The sequence below is a fragment of the Rhodofomes roseus genome, assembly GCF_022264815.1.
Source record: "Rhodofomes roseus strain CIRM-BRFM 1785 chromosome Unknown C8Q71scaffold_3, whole genome shotgun sequence".
Lineage (NCBI taxonomy): Eukaryota > Fungi > Basidiomycota > Agaricomycetes > Polyporales > Fomitopsidaceae > Rhodofomes > Rhodofomes roseus.
Window position 1 is genome coordinate 2,113,191 of NW_025952959.1, and position 21,023 is coordinate 2,134,213.

The 21,023-nt window shown below is 57.3% G+C and overlaps 5 protein-coding genes across 5 annotated transcripts; 4 read left to right on the forward strand and 1 right to left on the reverse strand.

Annotated features, from left to right (window-relative positions):
• Positions 1-94: 94 nt before the first annotated feature.
• C8Q71DRAFT_854398 (uncharacterized protein) lies at positions 95-3,780 on the forward strand (the record flags this gene model as incomplete). The annotated part of the gene is made up of 10 exons (XM_047927045.1): positions 95-169; positions 222-289; positions 338-383; positions 438-518; positions 572-1,002; positions 1,055-1,319; positions 2,211-2,825; positions 2,948-3,063; positions 3,128-3,247; positions 3,306-3,780. 10 exons carry the CDS (start codon positions 95-97, stop codon positions 3,778-3,780), a joined length of 2,292 nt encoding a protein of 763 aa, XP_047783343.1.
• Positions 3,781-5,961: 2,181 nt separating this feature from the next.
• C8Q71DRAFT_885614 (uncharacterized protein) lies at positions 5,962-8,530 on the forward strand. Its single transcript, XM_047928561.1, has 5 exons — positions 5,962-6,302; positions 6,393-6,549; positions 6,629-7,057; positions 7,109-7,917; positions 8,007-8,530. The coding sequence occupies exons 1-5, from the start codon at positions 6,010-6,012 to the stop codon at positions 8,326-8,328; spliced, it is 2,010 nt and encodes a 669-aa protein (XP_047783344.1). The 5' UTR covers positions 5,962-6,009; the 3' UTR covers positions 8,329-8,530.
• A 5,637-nt stretch (positions 8,531-14,167) lies between these two features.
• Positions 14,168-15,135, forward strand: C8Q71DRAFT_854402 (uncharacterized protein; the record flags this gene model as incomplete). The annotated part of the gene is made up of 2 exons (XM_047927046.1): positions 14,168-15,074; positions 15,122-15,135. 2 exons carry the CDS (start codon positions 14,168-14,170, stop codon positions 15,133-15,135), a joined length of 921 nt encoding a protein of 306 aa, XP_047783345.1.
• A 1,110-nt stretch (positions 15,136-16,245) lies between these two features.
• Positions 16,246-16,520, forward strand: C8Q71DRAFT_885618 (uncharacterized protein; the record flags this gene model as incomplete). Its single annotated transcript, XM_047928562.1, has 1 exon — positions 16,246-16,520. A coding segment is annotated over exon 1 (258 nt), but the record flags the coding sequence as incomplete, so codon positions are not given.
• Positions 16,521-18,662: 2,142 nt separating this feature from the next.
• Positions 18,663-19,073, reverse strand: C8Q71DRAFT_721062 (uncharacterized protein; the record flags this gene model as incomplete). Its single annotated transcript, XM_047921406.1, has 1 exon — positions 18,663-19,073. The coding sequence occupies one exon, from the start codon at positions 19,071-19,073 to the stop codon at positions 18,663-18,665; it is 411 nt and encodes a 136-aa protein (XP_047783347.1).
• Positions 19,074-21,023: the final 1,950 nt, after the last annotated feature.

Here is a 21,023-nt window from a genome sequence, read left to right on the forward strand (position 1 = left end):
TCAAGCCTTTGTGTTACGGTCGGTCGCAATATCTGTTTAAAAGGCGCTATTCCTGACCTCCTGCGGCATCGACCCTTACCTCGAAAAGTCCACCATGATTGAACCAGACAAGCCCATCTCAATCCGCGTTACCGACCCTCACTTGCCTGGTCTTGCATTGGAACGTGATGTGAGTCTTCACCACTGCTACAAGCGACTTTGAAGTTCATATCCTGGGTTAGGAGGACGTCATACGGCCCGGAAGCCATTTGCTGCGTTACAGACACCTGAGACTTCTTCGGGAAACCTAGTAGGATGTCCTTGTACCGTTGTACCATTTCACTGACGCTGCTCATAGTGGGGAGAGTCAAACAATCGAACGCCCTCTGAATCAGGCGCATATCGTACGCTATGTCTCATCACGCTACCGTCATCGTCTAGCTGAGATATCACAGCAGATGCCTGACACTGGTAGTCCTCAGGAGCTGTTTCGAACCGAAGTTCCGCCAGTACTACCGAGCCAAGGGCCGCGACCTCCTGTACGTTGTGCGCTCTTCAAAGAGTGAATATCGCTGAATCGTCCGCTTTTCAGCTGTTTTCCAAGCACGTCTCTCCCGTCCGCGTACTAGACGATCCTTCCGGGAGGGTGTTGAAGTCCAATGACGCTGCATCTAGGGTCTCTCCTGCTCCTCCGGTAGCCCATGGTGCAGCCGAAGCGCCTCGCCAGTCCATGACCGTTCAGTTCAGCCCGCCGGTAGACGGACGAAGTGACCAAGTGCCACTTGTCTTCGCCCCGTCTGACTTGGCTGATACTTCGCGGAAGGTTGCTCGCGCATCGACAAGCCCTCCTCCCGAGATCCGCAGCATTCCGACTATCAATCTGGGAACCCTGCATGGCACGACGGCGCACAAGGCAGTTGTACCATCTCTGCAGTACACTCCCATACGTGCTAATACAACACCTGTGCGCGTGACGAGAGAGGCGTCTGCATCTTACACTACGGGTGCGCCGCCTGGAATAACGTGAGTCCTCTCAGTCACATCCCCCTGGGCTCGATTGACACACATTTTCTAGAGGACCTTTCCGCCATGAGCATGCCATCCGGTCACGCTCGGAGAAGATCGTCTGGTACATGTCTACGGGCCCGGTGTTGCCCGGTGTGCCGATCGCAGCAACCATCGCGGATGCCGGAGACCTCTACATTCACCTGAATGATGGTGAGCTCCAGGTCTGGCTTCGTGGGAAGGCGGCGGAGTGGGTCCCCATCCTCGAGCGGCATCCTCATCCGACCATCAACGGCTATGTCCTTCGCCTACTCGACAATGGAGAACCTCGCTGGGTGACCAAGACAACTTTTCGCACTTATATTGGACGCATGAAGAAGTCTGGGTGAGCCAGTTGACTCCTCTGGATCCGAGACACGACTGTATATATAGACTAGCATGTATTCGTGGGGTGATAGTAACTGTAGTGCATTTCGGGTGGGATTTCGCTGGGATTTCGTCACCGGAGAGAATCCTAGTCTGAGACTCGTGTTCGCGTAACGTTCATATGTGGATTAGACCTGCGCTGTGTCCTTTAGATTCTATTCTAGTACTAAGTGCCGCCTAATCGGCCTGCCTAGAGCAATCGGACACTAGATCAACGTCAGCAGTTGGCGGCCGCCTCGTGCGAAGCTCGCGAAGATATTGGTACATGTCATTAATTGGCAACGTGTAGGCAGACAGGCGTGCGTCCGAATGCTACTACTACTAGGCCGAGGCCAGAGGCAGGTTCCCCGACGCGTATGGGCGCTTGTTTCCTTGCGGCGGTGGCAAGTCAGCGAGCGACCCATACTAGCTCTACTTACCACCTGCTTCTTCCTACATCCTCGACACGGCCACATAGCACGCTCGTTCCGCGACAGTGTACTAACGTCGACCGCGCGTCCGGTAAGTCTACGTGGTCTTCATCACCACAAATCGAGGACTCGTCGCCGTCTCCATGCTCGTCTCGCTGCCACGCCCCTACCGCTTCTCGAGCGCGGCCGCCTCTGCCCTCATTCCTCAAACTCCCTTGTTTATACGGGACCCGCTGGCGCGAAGCTCAGGAGGATAATCACCTGGCTTAGCCGGTCTTTGTTTCCGCTGTGGACTCTTGCGTCGGCCTCGGTGTTCGGATGGGGCGGCATGAGGCTGCGCCCATCCCGTCATAAGCGCGGTTACTCCTGGACCAATTTTCGCATGTCGAGCCCGACATCCTCCTCGCCATCGCGCGCCACACGCTCGACCCGATCGAGCTCTACAAGCTCGATGAGCAGTACCGCAGCTCCGCGAACACGTCGCCGCCCGCAGACCTCTCGGACCCGCTGTCCGCGTCCACAGCGGAGACCACGCGTGAGTTCATCACGCGCTACTACCCCTCCTTCTCCGCACTCATCTCCCCTCTCTCCACCTACTTCCGCATCCTCCTCGCCCTCGCGTCCGCAGCGCCCACCCCGCCAACGCCATCTTCACCGGCGCCCCCACTTGCTCGACCTCGGCGGTTCGAGTCCGTCGCGCGCGCGAGCATCCCGACCTCGCGGCCGCGGCCCTGTCTGACCTGCCCGCAGAGCGGCCCCCGGCGCACCCCGACGGCAAGCCGACGCTGCCCGGCGTCGACGGCGAGCGCAGCGGCCCGAGCTCGCCTTCCACAACGGGCGAGTTCCCGCTGTCGGGCAACCTTGCCTCAATCAAGAATGGACGGCATCATTGCGGTGACGATGTCGCTCATCTGGCCCGACGACTTCAACCTTAAGGCCACCCACACGAACAACGCGCCAAAGACATCATACATCCTCTGTGTCCGTGTTGTACGCGTCCGCACGGTGAGTCGCTGAGCAAGGAACACGCTCAAGCAGAACTCCACCCTGCCGTGCACCCACGTTCTGCGGCCCGATCGCCTCTACTGCGGTCACTGCCTTCGTCTCTAAGGCATGTCACTTCGCAGCTCGGACGATCTCCGAGCCCGCTTCGTTTGATTGTCCCGCGGAGCGCGCTTTGCGGCGCGACTGGGGCGTCGCTGGCAGGAGACGACGGCGGTATATCAACTGGCGCTGCGCGATGGTGAGACGCGGAGGCCCAGAAGACCTGCCACCTACATGTGTTGCACCTGCCGATTCATATCAAGGACGGTCTCGACTAGGGATAGTGAAACCGTGTTACGGACATATGACCTTTGCTTGACCATTGCTGTGCCCAAAGAACAAGACGACCAGCCCATGAGCTCCACCCCAAGCACGACCTTCACGTATGTACTCCATCGTCGTTGGCAACCCCACTGACTTCCTCACAGCATATCCGTATAGACTGCTAATACCTAGATGTGCCTTCTTTGACGAGCTCCGGGCCAGCAGCTCCGAGGACATCACTGGGCTCGAACGAGGCAAGCCTTCGTCGTCCTCCGATGCTCTCAAGCACTTACTGTCCATCACGACTGAAGACGCCAAGCTCAAGCCCAGGCTTCCCAGTATCAAGATCAACACGCCCGTGTCACTCAGGAAGTCGCTCAGGTCGCCCATAGCGAACTTCAACCTCAGGTCCCCGACAGTTCGGAAGAGCGCACCTGCCGCGTCCCTACCGCCTGGCGCGCACAAGAAACGCTTCCGCGCAACGGTCCATCGTGTCATGGCGTTGCGCCGCGCGTCGACGACGATGACCTCGGGGCGCATCGGCGCAGAGCCGGGCATCGACCCCCCGCCGCGCGAGCGCAAATCTGCGCGAATGCACACTATGGTGACAGCCGCCAACAGTGCGTCATTGAGATCGTGGACTATTCCGTGACGAGGTGCAGTGTGGGGTGGATGCAGAATCGAGAGGTGGTGTCGATGCTGGAATCGCCGGAGGCGAGCAAGCGGGAGCCCTGGGCGAGGGTGCGGTGGATCAATGTGGGTGATATCAGTTGGGACGTGCTGAGTGCGTTGGCAATACAATACAATCTTTCTTGTGACAGACGTGTGTTGCTGAACGTGCGCAGATATGCACCCCCTTGCTTTGACTGACTCTAGCAGATGGAGATGCAGGTATTCCGCTAGTATTCAGGTGATGTCTAGATGATCAGTACTCAAGGACAATAGGCTCGATGTGGGCCCGCGTATCCAGCGCGCTGCCTTTGGGAACCCCGAGACACGATTTGTGTGCGTGTATATGGACTGTATGTATCGAACGGCGGACGCATTGGCGGTCTGACCAGGAGACTGGGATGATGATACTAACCTCAGCTTGACGCGCGCTGATACGACTCCGCGAAGCATTGCAGGAAACCGCACTACAAGGTTGGGACGCGCAGTGTCAGGCACCTGACTGCTGAGTGCTCGAGCTCGTCGAGGCAAGAGCAACTGTCAGCGTGTGTGTGCAGAGTACGGCATCCGTTGACAGCGTCAGAGTGACGTGCTCGCTCTTCCAGTCGGCGGGAAGCTGGCCGCCGCGGAAAGACCCAGCACAGACGGCTAGCTGGATGTTCGCCGGGTGGATGAGACAAGACACTTGCTCATGTCGGTGAGTGCTGCGCCCGCCTGTGTTTGAGTGCTCTCGCATGCCTTACGACTGCCTTACCGGACATCCTCCAGTGCTGTAAGATCTACGGTGCCACGCAATGCGGATAGCTGCGATCGCCAGGGCATCGACCCGCTGTATTCGGCTTCCCGCTTGCCTTGCGAGGTAGTTTCGGAATCGCGAACACCAGAAGCGTCAAGAATCGGAAAGGCTGCCGAAGGCATCGCGCTGCTCGAGCATAAATGTAGAGCCATGCCGTACGTGCGGGGCGTCAAGGCTGCTGGCGAGCCCCTGCTAGATTCTCGTAACGCCCGCAAGTAGTGCTAGCGGCCCACGCCCACCAGTGCGATGTCACGGCTGTTGGTTTGCCTCGCGGCCGTGACGTATTCGAGCGCGAGGGGGCAGATCATATGGGCTGCGACCCAACTTCGACCGTACGTCGTACGTGCGCGTGCGCTGTCCTCGGCGGGCTGCCCCGCCAAAGGTCCGGTTTTCGCGGGGTCGGGTGGGAGCGCCTCCCAGAGCGAGTGATCTCGGGTTTTGGTAGGCGCGCCCTTGGAAGAGATTCGCGCGTCCTGAGTGGTGTACGCAGGTAAGCTTAGGTGTTATTCCACATAGGTTCATCAGTTCTGTTCTGCTGAGTGATTCCGCCTTACGGATCCCTCCCCAGGTCAGCTTCAATCAGCGCGAGCTTCTATCCGACTGCGCCCTGGACGGGCGCAGGTCGTCACCCTCGAATCCGCGCACCGTCGGTCCTCGGAGCCTCGCAGCACCGCTCTGTTCGTGCGACGGGGATTGGGCCGCGCCGGCGCGAGCTGGAGAATGGCGAGGAGAGCTGTGGCTGCTGTGCTGACGTGCCAAGCCCCGCTCTTGTGCGATACGACTGCAGACGTTTACGTCGGCTTCCATCGCTCGCCCGCACAGCTGTGGCCTGGGCGACGGGCGTGCTACTCGTCACTGGGGCGAAGCGGATGCTTCCAGACCCCGTGCGCTAGAAGATCACAAGCGGTTTCGTAATAGCGAGCGGGTCGCTGCGGGAGGACCAGGAGAGACGCCCGAGAAATTTTAGCAGACTCATCGACAACTTGGCTAAATGGACCCCCCCTCCTCCTCCTCCATCGATATGTTCCAAGGCGCGAACATAAAAGTCTTCATGTTCGGAGAGGGATCCGTGCTCGCGAGCTCCACACACTACGGAATAGATCCGACACTAGAGATGGCTGTCCTACGTAACCGGTGACAGGAGGAGGGCGGAATGCACGTTCACGACTCACAGGTGGGAGGGTCGGCTCGATGGTCGAGCGCCTGGGGATGCCGCGCTATGTGCCGGCGAATGCTTTTCATTTAGTGCGCTTCGTACGATGGCCTGCTGGTAGGCTAACCTTTCCTGGTAGCTAGGCAGATGCGTCAGGTCGATGGCGTCGCCCGGCTATCCGCTGTCTATAGCAACCTGGGTCCTGGGCGCATACGCCAGGGTCTGCCGATTTTCGGGTCTGCCCAGCGGTACGGTAAGTGCGCATGCAATCCGCCCGAATTCGCCTCAAAGCCTGCCGCAAACGTACCGCCCGCTATTTGATCTGCCCCGCTGCCCGCTCGCGAGAGTGCGAGCTCGTCGCTGCTGGAGTTGCTTCCGCGCGCGCACATTTGATCGCAACCATGTACGCCGCCCGCCCGACTCCGACTCCGAGCATGTACCACGCCCCGCACGCCGTCCCCATCGCCGGTAGCACAGGTCCGTTGTACGCCCTGCAAGCACCAGGACCTGCACAGCGCACAGCGAGCGATCGTCGACCAGGAAATACAAATGGCACGTACGTTGCCACCCACGCAGGGCTGGACGCTCGGTCTTGGCCTCACATCCAGAATTCTGATCACGGTGTTTCGTATGTGTCCCACGGTAGCGGCGTGGATGGAATCCAACGGTGCGTCGCGAAGCGTTCTGGCTGCGTTGCGGAGCAGGAGATCGCTCACCCGCCTGATACGGCATCTAGCTGGCCCATCGCGAGCGGCGACGCGGGCCATGGGCCAGTGCCTGTGACGAGCTACCCCGCACCATACGTGAGTGATATTCCCCGTCCTATAGACTACGTCGTCCATGTCTAATGAATGCAATGCGTTGTGGATATGGACTTCTCAGACGATGTATCATCACGGCACCCAGCACGAGCACTCAACGATGGCGCCGGGCGGGCAGGTGCACTCGATGGCTTCCCATGCTTACGCCACGCCGCATGGCGATCATATTGAGTCAGTGCCTACCAACGTCAAGCAGGAGATCAAAGAGAAAGACATGGACTGGCGGAGCTCGACCAGTGAGCGGCCCGTCTTTCGCGCACCACTAACTCCGGAGTACAACGAAGACAACAGCCACCCGTTGAGTACATACGGGCCATCTAGCCAGGAGGCGGATGCCGTACCGTTTGTCAAGACCGAGCCTGCATACGACTCCTATTCCTCTTATCAGGGCGCCGGCGCGTCCGGTGGTTGTGACTACACTGACGATAACCTCGGGCTTAACGAGGATGAGTACGAGTATGTTCCCAGTGACACGGCTATCGGCTTTGCAGTGAGGTCTCTTCGGTTTCTACAGCTACTCACTCAGCTGATGTTCTGATAGCCTACTCCGTACATGGCTGAGGACGGATCGCATGTACGTACGCAGCCGTATGCGTACTACGCTTCGCCCCCGCAGTCGCCCGACGAGGACCCGTACGAGCAAGACTACTACGTAGCCACGCCGCCCAGGCCGATCCACAACAATCGCTCCTACACACTCGAGAACGCCATGACACCGGTTACTCCCGTCACGAAGTCTCCTGAGCCACCCGCGCCAACGGTCCCCTCGCACCGAGGCCGCCCCATCATGGACCACCTCCCCTTCCCGGGAGACGTTGGTGCGAACCCAATTCAGACTCCTGCCAGTCAGACTGTCCAAGCTGTGACTGCAACACCGAGCGTGCAGCCTGCCAACTCCATGTCGCAGAAAGCCGGCGGTGCTCCGAAAGTCTCGAGCTCACACGGACAGCCGATCCGACGCGGGCGCGGCCGCCCCAAGAAGCACCCTCTGCCCAGTCGCTCCTCCCCGCCTCCGCCGGTCAACTACCCTTACCCCTCGCTTGACGCGCCCGTGCAGCCCCTGCCCGCCCCCGGGTACGACGTTCGACCGCAGCGGCGCTGGATGGACTCGCTCACACCGCCCGAACTTTCGGACGCGCCCGCCAACGCACAGCCGCAGATGTCGCTCGACGAGATCCTGTTCCCGGAAGGCGCGGAGCACCCGGGCCAGCAAATGTTCAGGCTCACGTCGCCCGGCACTACGAAAGATCCCGTCAAGAAGAAGCCCATCTTGGCCTGCTTGTTCTGCCGCGTACGCAAGATCGGGTGCGGGCCCCGGCCTGTCACGGGTGCTGCGGAGCAGCGATGCAAGTGAGTCTCAACTCACAGTCTTCGTCTGCTAGTTCCAGTGTGGCTGTCGATGCGCGATGCTGATGCTGATGCTGGGCTTGTTTTTGCAGCCAATGTGCGCGTCGCGACTTCGTGTGCGAATATCCGAAGGAGTCGCGTCGAGGCTTGCACAAGCGCTTTCCGCGCGCCACCAAGGCGAAGGAGCAAACCGAGGGCGCGGAAGGAGACACAGCGAGCTCGGGGTCTGGCGTGGACGCAGACGTCCAGATGGGCGAGGCGGATGCACCTCTCCTGCCGTCGCCACCTGTGAGACCACCCACTGCCAACGAGCGCCGACGCTCTGGGAAGGGCCGCCAGCGCTCGAACACTGTGGGTGTGGCCAGGGACCAGAGGAAGGCGGCCCAGCGCAGGGCGGGTGCTTCTAATTTGTGACTGATCGCGGCGGTCCTCGGGCTCTCTCGTACCTTGACGGCCATGTACAGGGTACATGTAACATCCGTACGCACGCGAGATGCTTCCTGTCGTCTGGTGCTTCGGTGGCTTACGTCTTGTCTTCGTTTCTCGTACATACATGATCACGGTCTGTCTGTCCTATCTCGTCGCTTTCATTGCTATTCCCCTGTCGTCGCTTTCATTGCTATTCCCCTGTCGTCGCTTTCATTGCTATTCCCCCGTCGTCGCTTTCACGCTTTGTTAGGCTTGCTTTGATCGTTGTTACGATACCCGTCTGTGTACATATGTATAGGTTTGGTGATGCCCAGAAATGCAATGTCAACGCCCACGTCTACAAGTCCTCGTGACCGGGGACCGAAGGCTGTTGCCAAGTGCTGACAGCCGCCTGTGAAAGCAAGGTGACGTCTGGTATGCCTTCTGTTCTGGTGTTGTATGACGCCTACACGATGCACTGCCCTAGGTAAGTCCCTAGCGTGCTCATAATCCTTCGTTGGGCACGTATGTCACGTCTGGGACAATGTAAGACCAAGCTTGGTATAAGGCGGGTCGCAGAGGCGTTCGGACGTATCGGGGCACTCACTTCGTCCCGGGATTCACACTCTTCGACTCGGATCTCACCCTAACTGTGTGCATACTTTTCCTTTCGGGTCGGCTGGTCAGTGCCGCCGCACGTTGTGTAGGAGCCGACCGTAACTTCCGTACAGCTTTGGGTGGTAATATGTTTGTTTGTTTGTAAATCCCTTTTATTGTCGCGTTAGGGCGAAGCCCTATGTAGACATGATCGCTCGGGGTACTGTACTGGTATGGTAAATCAGAACGCGTGGGGTCGACTGGAGTGGTAATATGTACTGATGAGATATTTGATTTTTACCGATTTCCCGCCACATCAGGCCACATCTGCACGGGACGGAGAAGAGAATTCCGTTGAGCCACAGGAGGAGGACGAGGAGGTAATTCCATTTAGCCACAGTAACTACGTGTATCGTGCAGTGTACACGTGCCACTCATCTACACTCGACACTCGACAGAGGTTCCCTGATATAGGTGCGTAGGCTGTAAGTCCCAACGCACAATGTGCGGGCGCACGTAAGAGTTCATTTTGTTGTGTTGGAACACTTTCTCTTGCCGATGCTTCAAGACGGGCCTCAGAGACCAGAGATTATATGAATTGGGCAAGGTGAAACTGCTTGCCATACTGTTCGTCCGCGTATGTGGCTTTTTGAGTCCATGATCTTCTCGTCACACCCAGGTTCGGAGCGAGTATTTCGAGCCAGAGGGCCGCGCTCGCATGCGGTACCTTGCCCCTCAAATATCGTATCTGAGCGAGGGAGGGTTGATGTATGAAGCGCAAGGTACGCCTCTCACGCTATGTTCTCTGTAGGCACTTATAGCTCAGTGTCTCGGCAGCGCAGGATGCATACACGACCGAAGGTCACGGAGTGTCATAGGGAAAACACACCCATGTTGGCGACCCATCTACGCACTCTCCGTACACGTGAGGGTGCAGGCTGGCGATTTAAATACAACAGACTGCAAAGTAAGTTGACGCGAGTCGCTCGCAAATAATTTGTCGCTCAGCATGCGCTCCATACTGAGCTCACCGGTTGATCATACTAGATCTGCTTGCGGCTCCAACCCCGGCGTTGGGCCCTCAGTCGCTGATACCCTGGACGGCCTGACTACCGAATACTCTTAGGTGCGTCAATATCCACGTCTCCGAAGCCCGCAACTCATTCGAATGTACCTTGATTGCTGTAGGTAGTCTCAATGGACAGTCATAGCCTGGCGCAGACTTCGTTGGAGTACGCAGAGAAGATGGCCGCAATGTTGAACATTGGGCGTTGATCTCAGCTAATCACCAAGCACTCGATCCTAGCACCAGTTCTGTCGTGGCCATTCGGGCCCATGTGGAAGGCACAATGGTACGCCGCCAGATATGACGCAGTGCGTCAGTCCTCGTGTGTTACTCAAGGCGGAACTCGCATGGCTGTTCGCGAATTTGTGGGCAAGGCCACACTGCCGTCATCTTCTCCCCCAACCACTTTGCCAAGCGCGCGAAAATGTTCGCCTGAACTGACACTGGTGAGTCTGACAGGGACCGTCTCTGAGCTCTTCGTGTCTAGATGGCATAATATTCAGGTGCGCATATGGATGCATCATGTTCACGGCGTGGGTTCGCTGACTCTGATTCCTTTCATTACAGGCCCGCTTCTCTCATGGCATCCGCGTGAGTGGAAGCCTATATGCGTTCCAGGCAGCTACACGCACACCGGCCGTCCATACGCGGGTTGTCTGCTCCCCGTCACTCGATTGTCCTCTCGCATGGCCCTCCACTCGACCGTTTCTCCCTCTCCGGAACAGAGAGACAAAGCAGTCCCCCAATGCCGTCGGTGTGGGCCACGAGCACCGATGCATGTCTGTATATAAAGACGACGGGTAGACGCAACACGGCAAGGTCGCGACTTTCTTCACGCAACAAAGGCAACCACTCCTCGGCAACTTGAAGCACACAGAAATGTTCGCTCAAATGAACGCTAAGTAAGTGTATACCATTCGGCTTCATCGTCTCGCTGACGCTTTTACCCTCCAGTCTTCGCGTCAAACGTACAGTCTTCCGCACGTCCGGTATCTACGTCAAATTGCCGTGCTCGGGCGACATCACAGACGCTTGCTGGCGACCGTCGACATTCACGATCAAGGAACTATCGACAGGCCAATGTGAGTCCGAGTCTTGTCTTAGCTATCCGACTTCTCCTAACGATCCTACACGAATCACAGATGCCGTTTTCTTAGTCGACAGCTTCGACAGAAGCCGATCCGGATCATCCGTCTTTGATGCAAAGTGGACGATGGACGCCCATCAGGTAGGTTTCTTCAAATTCATTCAACTTATCTCACAATAGTTTCACAGAGCGATGGCATTCTGTCATGGTCGAATGGCCAGGCGGTCTACCAATTCATGCTTCGTAGCTTCAGCGTTTCGAAGTATCTGTCTTTGATTCGGGCGTTCGCGGGAGGTCTGAGGTTGGCGCACGAACAACTCCAGGCATTGGAAGGCCTGCTATCCGCCCACCTCGAAGGCGAGCCGTCCGACGTCCAGCCCGGCCAGGACATAGAAGACGGCGTTGACATCCAGGAGGAGGTTCTGATGAATGTTGATGGAGGTGCACTCTACTAGGATGTGTTTTTCGCATGTACGCCAATATCCACGATTGCAAACCGTTGCTGACATATACTGCGCAGAATCCGAGATCGTCATGAAACATTGATGATGTACTCGCACCTTGACCCGATGATCACCTCGGTGAAGTTTCGACTGTGCTGAACGTACCCTACATGTACAACTATAGTGCCTTTACGCGCCGCTCCTCCACATTGCAGTTCGATGTATTTGTTTATTATGCATTTTTGCCTCTATACGCGTGCCAGTGTGCCAATCGCGCCAGTGGAAGAAGTCGAGGACCGCCTGTGTCGCCATTCTGAGCCCTTGTGCCGTATGAAAGTTCGCAGGTGCGTGTACCATTGGCGGATTCACCTTCCAATATCGCCACTGATAACTTCAGTTTTGCGAACGCTCCTTGAAGGCCGCACGTCACTCCACGCCATACAACATGGAATCGATCCTTTTCTCATTATTGCGCCCTCAGGCTACGACGCCCATACCGAGCGTCGCTGAGGCTGACGCCAACTTGAACTCTGACCTTGACGGGTTAGTTCCGGCCGATGCCCAGCGCACAGTGTAAGACCTTATTGCGGTACTGTCTGCGACATGTCCCAGCCCTCAGCTCTTTTGCCTGTGTATGTGCTGCTTGCGCCCGCCGACCAGCATCAGTAGTACTATAGCAGCGCTAAATCGCGAAGTGCCGGGTTGCCATATCGGGCATTCTCGTCGCTGTATCGTCTAACGGTCTGCGCACCGCAAGTTACTTACTTCTAGAATTTGCGCATGCGACGTAGGCCTGCGTTCTACTCATGATATACGAGCTGGTGTTGCCCAACGTCAAGAGATCTGAACCTACCAGAAAGACAGTGAACGGTTGTTCAGCCGCGAACGTACGAATCACGGCGTCCACGCTACGCCGATCGTAGTACTTAGGGTCTACGTGCCCTCCGAGTAGTAGTCCAGTGCAATCTGGAGGTCGGGAGAGACACCCAGATGTGAATGTAAGGTAAGTCGTATGTGCTGCGTGCTCCGCGTCTGTGCTTACGGGGCGACGTTTCAAGACGAATGTAATCCGGTCATTGGCACGCGAACGAAGTGGGGCATCGTCGCGAGTCACTCGGACGTGCGACCACACAGCCGGATGTTGGCCAGGATCGCTGCTCACCAACTCCGTTACCTCCAGCCGCTGCGATTGCCCGACTTTTCATCAAGACGCGTAAAGCAGCACTATCCCAACTGACTGCGAACTGCACGACTCTGACGGCCGCCCGTGGATCTTCGTCCTGTACGACGCTTGTACGAGTCCCGCTATGGTCAAGAGTGGAGGTCCGAGGGACTCAGAGGAGGCGAGGTAGCTCGGGGTAGAGGAATCTCTAACAGCCTGCCGCTGATGAAGGTACGTGCGTCATTGTTGAAGGCATGCGTATGTGCTCAATTCAAGGCAGCACCGACCACGAATGAGTACAAGAAGAAAGATGCGTCTGATCGCGGCGTCGACGATTCACCCGCAGGGCCTGGACAACCTGCTTCTGGCGGCATTTGACTTGGAACAACAACAGTGAGTTGCTGTCGTTCTTACCGCTCTGCCACTCATGTCAATGTGCGGCATCAGGGAAGCACTCAATCCGAAGGGCCAAGAGCACGCGAAGGAACCATCCACCGAGAAGTTCAATGAACTCGTGAAGCTGCGCGACCAAATGGACAGTTAGCTCAAGGATAGTTTACTCTGGCAGAAAAGGGTCGGCGGCGTGCGTCCCCTGCATCGGGCGATTTGTAAGTCTCGAACGTTGATCCCCTCGCTCTTTGCTGATCTCTGCATAGCGGGAGGATTGCCAAGCTCCGAACGACGCGTCGCAAATGTACATACAAATGGGCCCTTTGAGCAGGTCTACCTGCTCTCGCGAATCATGCGTGTGTCACGTCTGAGAACAGGCGAGTAAGTGGGCGGCGAGTACCCCGCCCTGCAGTAGCCACCGAGCGTGGCCTCGAGCTATGCGTGGAACCAGAAGGCGACACATTTCGGAGCTGCTGGCGACTACGGGCAATGCGGACGTGCACGGTGTAGAACATCCACACCTCCAGCGCGAGCACGCAGCTCATCGCGCACGACCGGGAGTATCACGACGTCGCCTGGTTACCAGGATCGACAAACACCTTCGTGTCCGTCAGTGCAGACGCTAGTCTGCGTGCATTCGACCTACATTGCATCGAGCACTCGACGATTCTACACGAGACACATGCGCAGAAGAACATGCCGGATCCATCGGCCCAAGAGCCCCTGCAGTCACTCCTTCTCACCGCCTTCGCACATTACGGTCGCCATGGCAGCACCACTTGGATCTGCGAGAGCGTACGTGCACGTTGACGTGCGCTCGGCGGTGTACCACACGCTGCAACGGGCATGCTATGTCTTGCCGTACCATGCCACCATTGCGCCTGGACCTCCAGGATCGCCCGCGACGGTCAAGTGCCTACTACCGTCCGAACTCATTGAGACACGTCTGCTCGCCGCACTACTGCAATTCGTGCCCATATAGCAATGTCGGGATCAATCGCCCGCTCACTATCAGTACCTCAATCGCTCCATTTCTCTCTCCCCTCCCACTGCCCGTGTCCCCGCGTACGCCTCGTTCCCACCTCCCTGCGTCGACCGTCATGGCCCAGCAGAAGCAGAAGCCCACCCTCGATCAGCACGTCGTCTGTCAATCCGCCCGCGACGATCTTCACCTGCCCCGAGCCCCAGTTGACGGCGGCGTCGCCTCACTCTTCAACCTCGTCTTCACCTGGAATTCCAAGGGCGGCGCACTCCGCGATGCGTTCTGGCGCGCGCGCCTACCGAACGTCATGAAACTCATCGCGAGACACTTGCAGTCGAGTACGCCGCGCGTGACAGTCGCAGATAATTCCGCTCTCGTACGTCCACCGCGGTCTCCCAGCTTGTATCTGACCGCCACAGCGTCCCGGCGACTCCTTTCAGAAGTTTCATTCCCGGACCCACTTGCTCTTCCCAGCTTTAGTCTTTCTCCCGCGCAACCATCCTTGCTTCAATTCACCATGTCCACTCGACTCACCGCCTCGCCTGTCGTCGTCTGGTACTCCCCGAAAGCCACCCGCTTCGCTCACGACTCGGGTGGACATCGTCCATCGCGCAAATTGCGTCCCTGCCTGGTCACCAAGGTCTGTGGCGACTGGATCCGCGTAGCACCGCTACTGTCCGCGCGTCCGGACAGCCAGGTATACCGTATATCGACTGATCCTTCGTTCCTACCCTCTAACGGCTGCACCGCGAAGATGACAGCGTCGTCCTGGAGCATCGTGAACTTCGGTGAACATGGCCCCGCTCCACCCGTCCACCCTCTGCCCGGTGCGACTGTCTTCGACCTGCCTCTGCTTAAGAGACCGGATAGCTGGCGGCCGACGCCGTGTTTTGTTTGGACGCGCGATGGAGGGATGTGGATCGACATCGCCGAACTGGGAATCGGCAAGGCTCGCGTACTGGACGGCGACTTCGACTTCGACGGGGACAAGGTCACGGAGCTGCGGGAGAAGCACAAAAGCATAGGTAAGTGCCTGGTCTACAGCATAGCGACCAAGCTGACTATTCTGAAGTGGTGTGGCATTAGGGCCCGGTGCGATGACGCAGGGATGGACTCGAATGACCACTCGCGCGTGCAGTTTGTATGTGATGAAGTATGGCTTGACTGACATGTATCCCCCACCCTCCCCATGTAACGCCCTTGATTACCGATCGCGCTCCGTCGGCTTCATTGATTGTCACCCCCTCGAGCCGTCTTGCGCGCGCGTAGCAATAGCCCTGTGCCTGCAATCCACGAGTCTCGCGCCCGCTGTGCACGAGCACGACCGGCCGCCCGACGCACCACCGCGACTCGCCGTGCCGAAATGCGACGACATACGCTCTCTTCGCCCGCCCTTCCTTTGTCACCAGCCCGCTCGCCATTCGCCTGCCCTTCGTGTCACTCACCTGGTCTCCCCAGGCTGTGCCTCGCTGAGGGGCGTGCCGCCGCTCTCTCTCGACAGTCCGTGCGATTCGTGACGGACGCCCGATGTCTGCTCATCGTGCACATGCCGGTTCCTGCAACCCTTTCACCCATCCCAGCCCGGGTATACACCCTACACCGCGAGCTTACCCCCATTCGCGTTCGATCTTTGTCACAGCACATACCCAACCGGCCGCTGCCCTCACCATGTGTCGAGCGCGACGCGCAAAACGTTCACCGTGCCGTCTACAAAAACGGCTCGCAGAGGGTGGATCGTGCGTAGCACTCCGGTGAGTATCTATGCCACATCGACCACTGCAATGTACTGATCGATTATTGGCCGTGACTACTTTCCTCAATCCGCAGCTGCCTGTCGAGCTCATATTATCGTGGGCGGTCGATAACGAATCAGGCGCCATTTCGGTGACGTGGCGGTGATGCAGCGTACAATGCGACATCCGTACCGAACGGCACGCGCGTTGAACGGTGATCACCGCGGTCGAGGAAGCGAATGCAAGGCCTGCCCGGATGCTGGACAGATTGCTCCCTGTTGCAAGACGTGTCCGACTGTTTCATACTTCTCTGCCCGCATCTGTTATACACAAAATATCTGCCAGCAAACACGACAGAGTGCGCAATCTCTGACAAAAGCAACGTCGAGTGGGAAGAATCATGGGCTCGATCTACCCCGCGCAAAGATTTATCCTCCAAATACGACTTCACGCTCCCGCCGCTGCAAGGCCACAGTCTCGATGAGCACTTCCACACCATCGGCGCGAGCGCGGCACAGCCCTGGCTCTCGCTCGCGCAGGATCTTGCGGGCGTCGAGCTTTCCCCCGCGACCCGACCACTGGAACGTCCAGGCGGGATGGACGCGGTACCTCTACCACCCGGACGGTTCGAGTTCATACGAGCACGCCGAGTACCCTGACTTCAACGGCCAGGCGGAGGAGATGCTCATGTTCGACGTGGAGGCGCTCCCGGCGTACAGCCCGTATGCCGTCATGGCTGCGCCGCGTCGAAGTACGCGTGGTATTCCGGGGTCTCACCGTGGCTTCTGGGAGACGAGGCAGAGGAGGAAGCCGTCACCGGACGGCTGGGCAGGTTCCACAGGCGCTTTGAGGGCCTCGGTGGGTCGGGTTCGGCGTGGTAGGAGCAGGCGGATACGGCGGAGGGCGTGGATGCGTTGTAGATGCAGATGGAGGCGCAGGAAGCCCTGGACCATCTACGTCAACCGCAAGAGCTGGTTCGGCCGGTGGTGGGGTGTAACAGTGAGTGCGGTTGTTTGTGTGGGGCACCGTGTTGATGTGAGGCGGTTCCGTAGATGCTCTGATGTCCCCTGGGTTGGGATTCGGTCCTATACTGTCCAAGGCGCGCTCGTTGACGGACAGTATGATCGTCGCGGGGGCACAGCGACTAGCGTCCCTCGCGCCCGCGCTGAATGAACCCGACGACGCGCTCCTACCGGACTTTGGAGACTCGCCGAAGATCAACTACGAGGTGACCTGTGGCGGGACGCGCCATCGAGGAGGGTGCTGCGGCTGTGGAGTGGACGAAGGAGGAGCTAAGGAAGAAGGTGGGGCATCGAGTCCGCTGGATTGCGTGGAAGACAGAAGGGCGGGGAGTGAGCAGAAGTTTACGAGCTTGGCTTATGTGAGTGATCGCCACTGCTGATATTACAGTGTCGGAAAACGAGCTAACAGACTCTCAGCGCGTTCCGCATCCCGTCGTCAAGCTTCGCCTGCGGATGCACTGTTCGCCTGTACAAGCCAGTAGACCAGAAGAATGCACGCGCCGATGATCCGTATCGCACCTTCGGGTTCGCGGTATCTGGCTGCTTATATTATGAAGACCTCCTACCGCCACAAGTCGTTTACGCTGCGGACGTCGTATGTCCGTTCACGTATACACTATACTATTCCAGTGTTCCGGCTCCCAATTTTGCTACCGAGACGCTAGCTATGACGTCTCAGAAGACTGGAGAGATTCATGTATTTCCTATCATAAAGGTATGTTGAGTACCTTTATGCACGTAGAGACTGATATCTGTCACAGGACATGTATATCTCATCGTTGTCGAGCATCCCTGAGGCTGACGCCAACTCTGACCTTGAGGAGTGAGTTCCGGCCGACGCCCAGCGCGCGATCTAAGACGTTACGGCACTGCCTGCGAAATGTCCACGTCGCGCTTGCCTACCGCCGAGCCGAAGGGCGACTACAAGTGGCACAGCCGCATGCGCTCACGCCCGGTGCCCGTATTGGGTCTCAAGCGGAAGGTGATTCCTGGGCCGATGGTCTGTCGATGCTGGGATTACATGCCAGCTGAATCCACCGACACGAATGCGCGCGACTTCGGCCAGGTCATATTCACGATGTGAATACCACTCGGCGTGAATAACGGGCACGTCGATAGGTGAATCATCACCTAGCTGATTGATGATTCACCTTTCGGCTCTGGGACGAATCACGCACACCGATTGATGATTCACCTTTCGGCTCTGGGATGAATCGCGCATACTGATTGACTAACATACGGACTGTACGACTTTCTAACAATATATGTTTAAATTTCAAATGTTATGCGTTGGAACATAAGAAATTTACATGCCATGTTCGAGGCACGACAATTATGACAGTTAGTACATCGTAAACAATGTCTGTCCGTAAAGCGAACATTACGTATGATCGCCCCTCGTACATTGTCATTACATTTAAAATGTGTGTCCTTTGTTCCCGCAATGCACGACACTCTAACATTTTAAATTTACTAGCAATGCTAGAACGACTACCATTGTCTGACCATACATAATTTAGTCGCAATGTACGCGCTGCTAACATGAGGAGAACATGTGGCCAATGTACTGTAGCCGAACATAACATTTGTCAGCCGCTATGTACGAAAAGTCTTACATTCGGTGAACATTTCATTTTTAAGTGCCATGTTATGGAACCGTACATGGCCTCTTAGAAAACTACTGACCCTTTCTATTTAAGATCAATGTTCGAGCTTTTTAAACACCGATTTGTCCACTGTGAAGGGCGAGTAGGATGCGGAAGTAGGTGGAGAGGGGAGAGATGAGCACGGGATGCGGAAGTAGGTGGAGAGGGGAGAGATGAGCACGGAGAAGGAGGGGTAGTAGTGCGTGATGAACTCACGCGTGGTCACCGTTGTTGGACGTGGACAGCGGGTCCGAGAGGTCTGCGGGCAGCGGCGTGTTCGCGGAGCTAGCGCTGCGGTACTGCTCGTCGAGCTTGTAGAGCTCGATCGGTTCGAGCGTGTGGCGCGCAATGGCGAGGAGGATGTCGGACTCGACATGCGGGAATTGGTCCAGGAGTAACCGCGCTTGTGACGGGATGGGCGCAGCCTCATGCCGCCCCATCCGAACACCGAGGCCGACGCAAGAGTCAAGAGTCCACAGTGGGAACAATGACCGGCTAAGCCAGGTGATTATCCTCCTGAGCTTCGCGCCAGCAGGGTCCCGTATAAACAGGGGAGTTTGGGGAAGGAGGGCAGAGGCGGCAGCGCTCGAGAAGCGGTAGGGGAGTGGCAGCGAGACGAGCATCATGGAGACGGCGGCGGCGAGTCCTCGATTTGTGGCGATGAAGACCATATAGACTTACCGGACGCGCGGTAGATGTTAGTACACTGTCGCAGAACGAGCGTGCTATGTGGCCGTGTCGAGGTCGCTGACTTGCCACCGCCGCAAGAAAACAAGCGCCCATACGCGTCGGGGCAAACCTCAGGCCTCTGCCTGCCTCTCTGCCTGTTCCCGACGCTACCACTTCTCATGCCCTCAACAATTCCTCCGAATTCACCTTGAGGCTTGTGCTCTGTTACGACCTACATCACATGACCTATCACTCAAGCCGTCGCGCGCAGCGCCGAAGTCGTCGAGGTCCTCTACGATCCACATGAGTCGGGGACACAAGCCACTATCATCGAACGCAGTCTTCCGCGCAGGATTATTGTAAGCCCCGTCCTTTCTGTAGTCTCTACTCTTCTAATATATATCATCTATATGGTATCACACAGGGATCCTCCTATGACCACAACACGCACACCGCTTGCCAGTGTCGCGCGTTGACCGGAGGTCGTCGCGCACAGATATAGACAACGGGCTTTCTCAGAGCAGCGAATATGGGGGAGAAATTACCCTATTGAGTGCGTATGTTACCACAAAATTCACTGTATGCAATTTGACAAGCATATAGCGTCACGTCTCAGCGATCGAAAATCCTCAAGGGTCGAGGTCAGGTTCTATGCGCTCAGCTCTCTCGCTGCTCGTCGGACTACACCCATGGGTATCCCGAAGCATACTCGGACCCTTACCCGCCCGGGTACTGATGCATGTGAACGGGTACGGGTTACCGGCGGGTTGCGGCAGGTCAGACGGGTCATGCAGTCCGCGCTGGGGAGTGCAAAGAAGCTGGTATGAGAGGCAAGCGAGAGAGCACGTTCTCTTCAGTGTGCTCATGTATGGTCAACAGGGATGCGCCGCGCTCGCGCACAACAACGCCCGCCAGAAGAGACCATTGGCACCTGGAAGTGGGGCGATCCGCGGTACTCAGGCGTCCGAGCGGGCGCAGCATGTCCCACAATTAGAGACATCGACGACACCATCTGCGAGGTCGATCCTGCGTCCTCGGGCCGTCGCGCGCGTTTATGCCAGTGTCCTTGTCACACGACTGGCGATTCGCGGCGTGGTAGTCGATATCCTCGCTACGACACGGTTCTGGTCAACGTCAATCCCGAAGAATCAGGATTTCGTGGGCTCGAGGTTGGCCGTGCGATGGGGCTCATTGCGTTCTCATTGGCTGCGAGATCCCCGAAATGTCATACTGACGTCCTGAGCCTTTCCCTAAGCAAGGTAGTTGTTTCTTCTGACGGAATGTGTACGCTGAGGTACGGGAAGCAACTTGTCAGTGATTTCAGAGCGTCAGCAAATTCCGACTTTGCTGATGCTCAATGACCATAATTTGACATCTCCAGAGCGTCGCCTGCGAAGCGTGCAGGGAAAGAATTCTTTTGACGACAGCAACATCGTGCAGGAGTATAGCACCTGGATTCAGGGTACACTGGTAACTTCTCCAGTGGTAATCCTCGTACGTGCTAAAATCGACCATCTTTGTCGCCGCAGACCGTGCTGACTGCTGTTGCATACTTGCAGTGTGCCTTGTATCGGTACAGTGTCAGATATCGATGGGTCGGGCATCCGCTGAAGGCGATCAACGTGACCACCGCTCGAAGACACCGGCGATCAATCGTGCACGTTGACTAGCACAGCTGACGTGCCTTACTGTGCAGCCAATTTGACTCAACAACTATCGTATGCAGGAATTGAATGAATGGAATTCCATCTGAGCGACCCGCGGTGCCGGCCATATTTGTACGTCTGTGCTCACGATGTGCCATCTGTGCTCACTGCGCCATCTGTGCTGACACCATCTGTGCTGATGATGACATGCTGTTGGTGTAATACTCGCAGAATGTATCATGCTAGCAATCTCCGACC